The sequence below is a fragment of the Geospiza fortis genome, unplaced genomic scaffold (genome assembly GCF_000277835.1).
Source record: "Geospiza fortis unplaced genomic scaffold, GeoFor_1.0 scaffold658, whole genome shotgun sequence".
NCBI classification, from domain to species: Eukaryota; Metazoa; Chordata; class Aves; order Passeriformes; family Thraupidae; genus Geospiza; species Geospiza fortis.
This window is the reverse complement of record NW_005054674.1, coordinates 176443-177531: the sequence shown is the minus strand read 5'-3', so window position 1 is coordinate 177531 and position 1089 is coordinate 176443. Positions and strand designations below refer to the sequence as shown.

The window sequence follows — 1089 nt, the reverse complement described above, 5'->3', positions numbered from 1 at the left end:
CGGAAGCCAGGCAAGACAACTCCCTTGTTTCAGAGGGGAGGTGATGCCCCAAACCCTCCAAGTCCACCCTGTGGAGTGGCCACAGGCCCCATTTTCTCACGTCTTCAGCTCCCAAAGGACTCCCCTGATGCCAACACAGACACTCCAGGATGTGCCAGGAGAAGACCTGGTGGCCATAAGCCAACGAACAAGTCCACTGAGAGCAGCCCAGAGCCCCAAAACATCAGAAAACAGGGCAGACAGCCCTTACCTTACAGAGGATGAACCTCTGGACGAGGAAGAACAGGATAGCAGACATGATGCCCGAAAGAAGGGGTGAGATGAACCAGGACAACACTAGAAAGTGGGAGGCACAATCAGCATCCTGCTGCTGGAAAAGGAAGCCCAGGGACACATGGGGTCCATGGCTGGGGTGGTCCTGCAAGCTGGACTTACCAATCTTCAGCAACTCAGACCACTTGACACCTTCCTGCCCTTTAGCCACCAGTGAGAAGCCAATGGTGGCTCCAACGATGCAGTGGGTTCCAGAAATGGGGAGCTTCAAGAATGAAGCCATCAGCTGCCACACAGCAGATCCTGGAGAAGAAGCAGCCTACTAAGAAAGCCATCACCAGGGCATCCCGGGACACAGTGCCCCTCCACCGTGACCTCCCCGCTCCTTACCGGACATGGCGCTGATCGAGCCTGCCATCAGCAGCTGCTGTGTGGAGTTGTACATCTCGACATCGATCAGACCCTTGCGGATGGTCTCGCTGACCTTGGCCCCCAGCAGCACGGAGCCCACCGTCTCGAAGATGCTGGCCAGGATGCAGGCCTGCCGCAGGGTCACCACCCCCGAGCCCACGGCCGTGCCGAACGAGTTGGCCACGTCGTTCGCACCGACAGAGAAGGCCAGGACGAAGGCGATGACGAAGCCCAGGACCAGCATCCAGAGGAAGTCGGCCATGGGGGCGGTGGGCACCGCGGGGGTCGGCTCCATGGCGATGGGTTAATAAATTAGGTATAAAATTAAATAGAGGGATCGCTATAGGGCTCGGGGACACCGCGACGTCCTAGGGGCCCGTGGGTCGCAGGGGCTGGGGGCCGGCT

At 59.0% G+C, this 1089-nt stretch overlaps 1 protein-coding gene across 2 annotated transcripts in view; it reads right to left on the bottom strand.

Moving 5' to 3' along the window:
• SLC20A1 (solute carrier family 20 member 1) overlaps positions 1-1083 on the bottom strand; it is an 8087-nt gene extending 7004 nt beyond the window's left edge. For both annotated transcript variants that reach the window (XM_005430738.2, XM_031065074.1), the window contains exons 1-3: positions 664-1083; positions 436-576; positions 251-336 (exon numbers count right to left, since the gene is read on the bottom strand). In XM_005430738.2, the coding sequence (XP_005430795.1) occupies positions 251-336; positions 436-576; positions 664-979 (543 nt within the window). In that variant the 5' untranslated portion in view covers positions 980-1083. The remainder of the gene's footprint in view (positions 1-250; positions 337-435; positions 577-663) is intronic.
• Between the last annotated feature and the right edge of the window lie 6 nt (positions 1084-1089).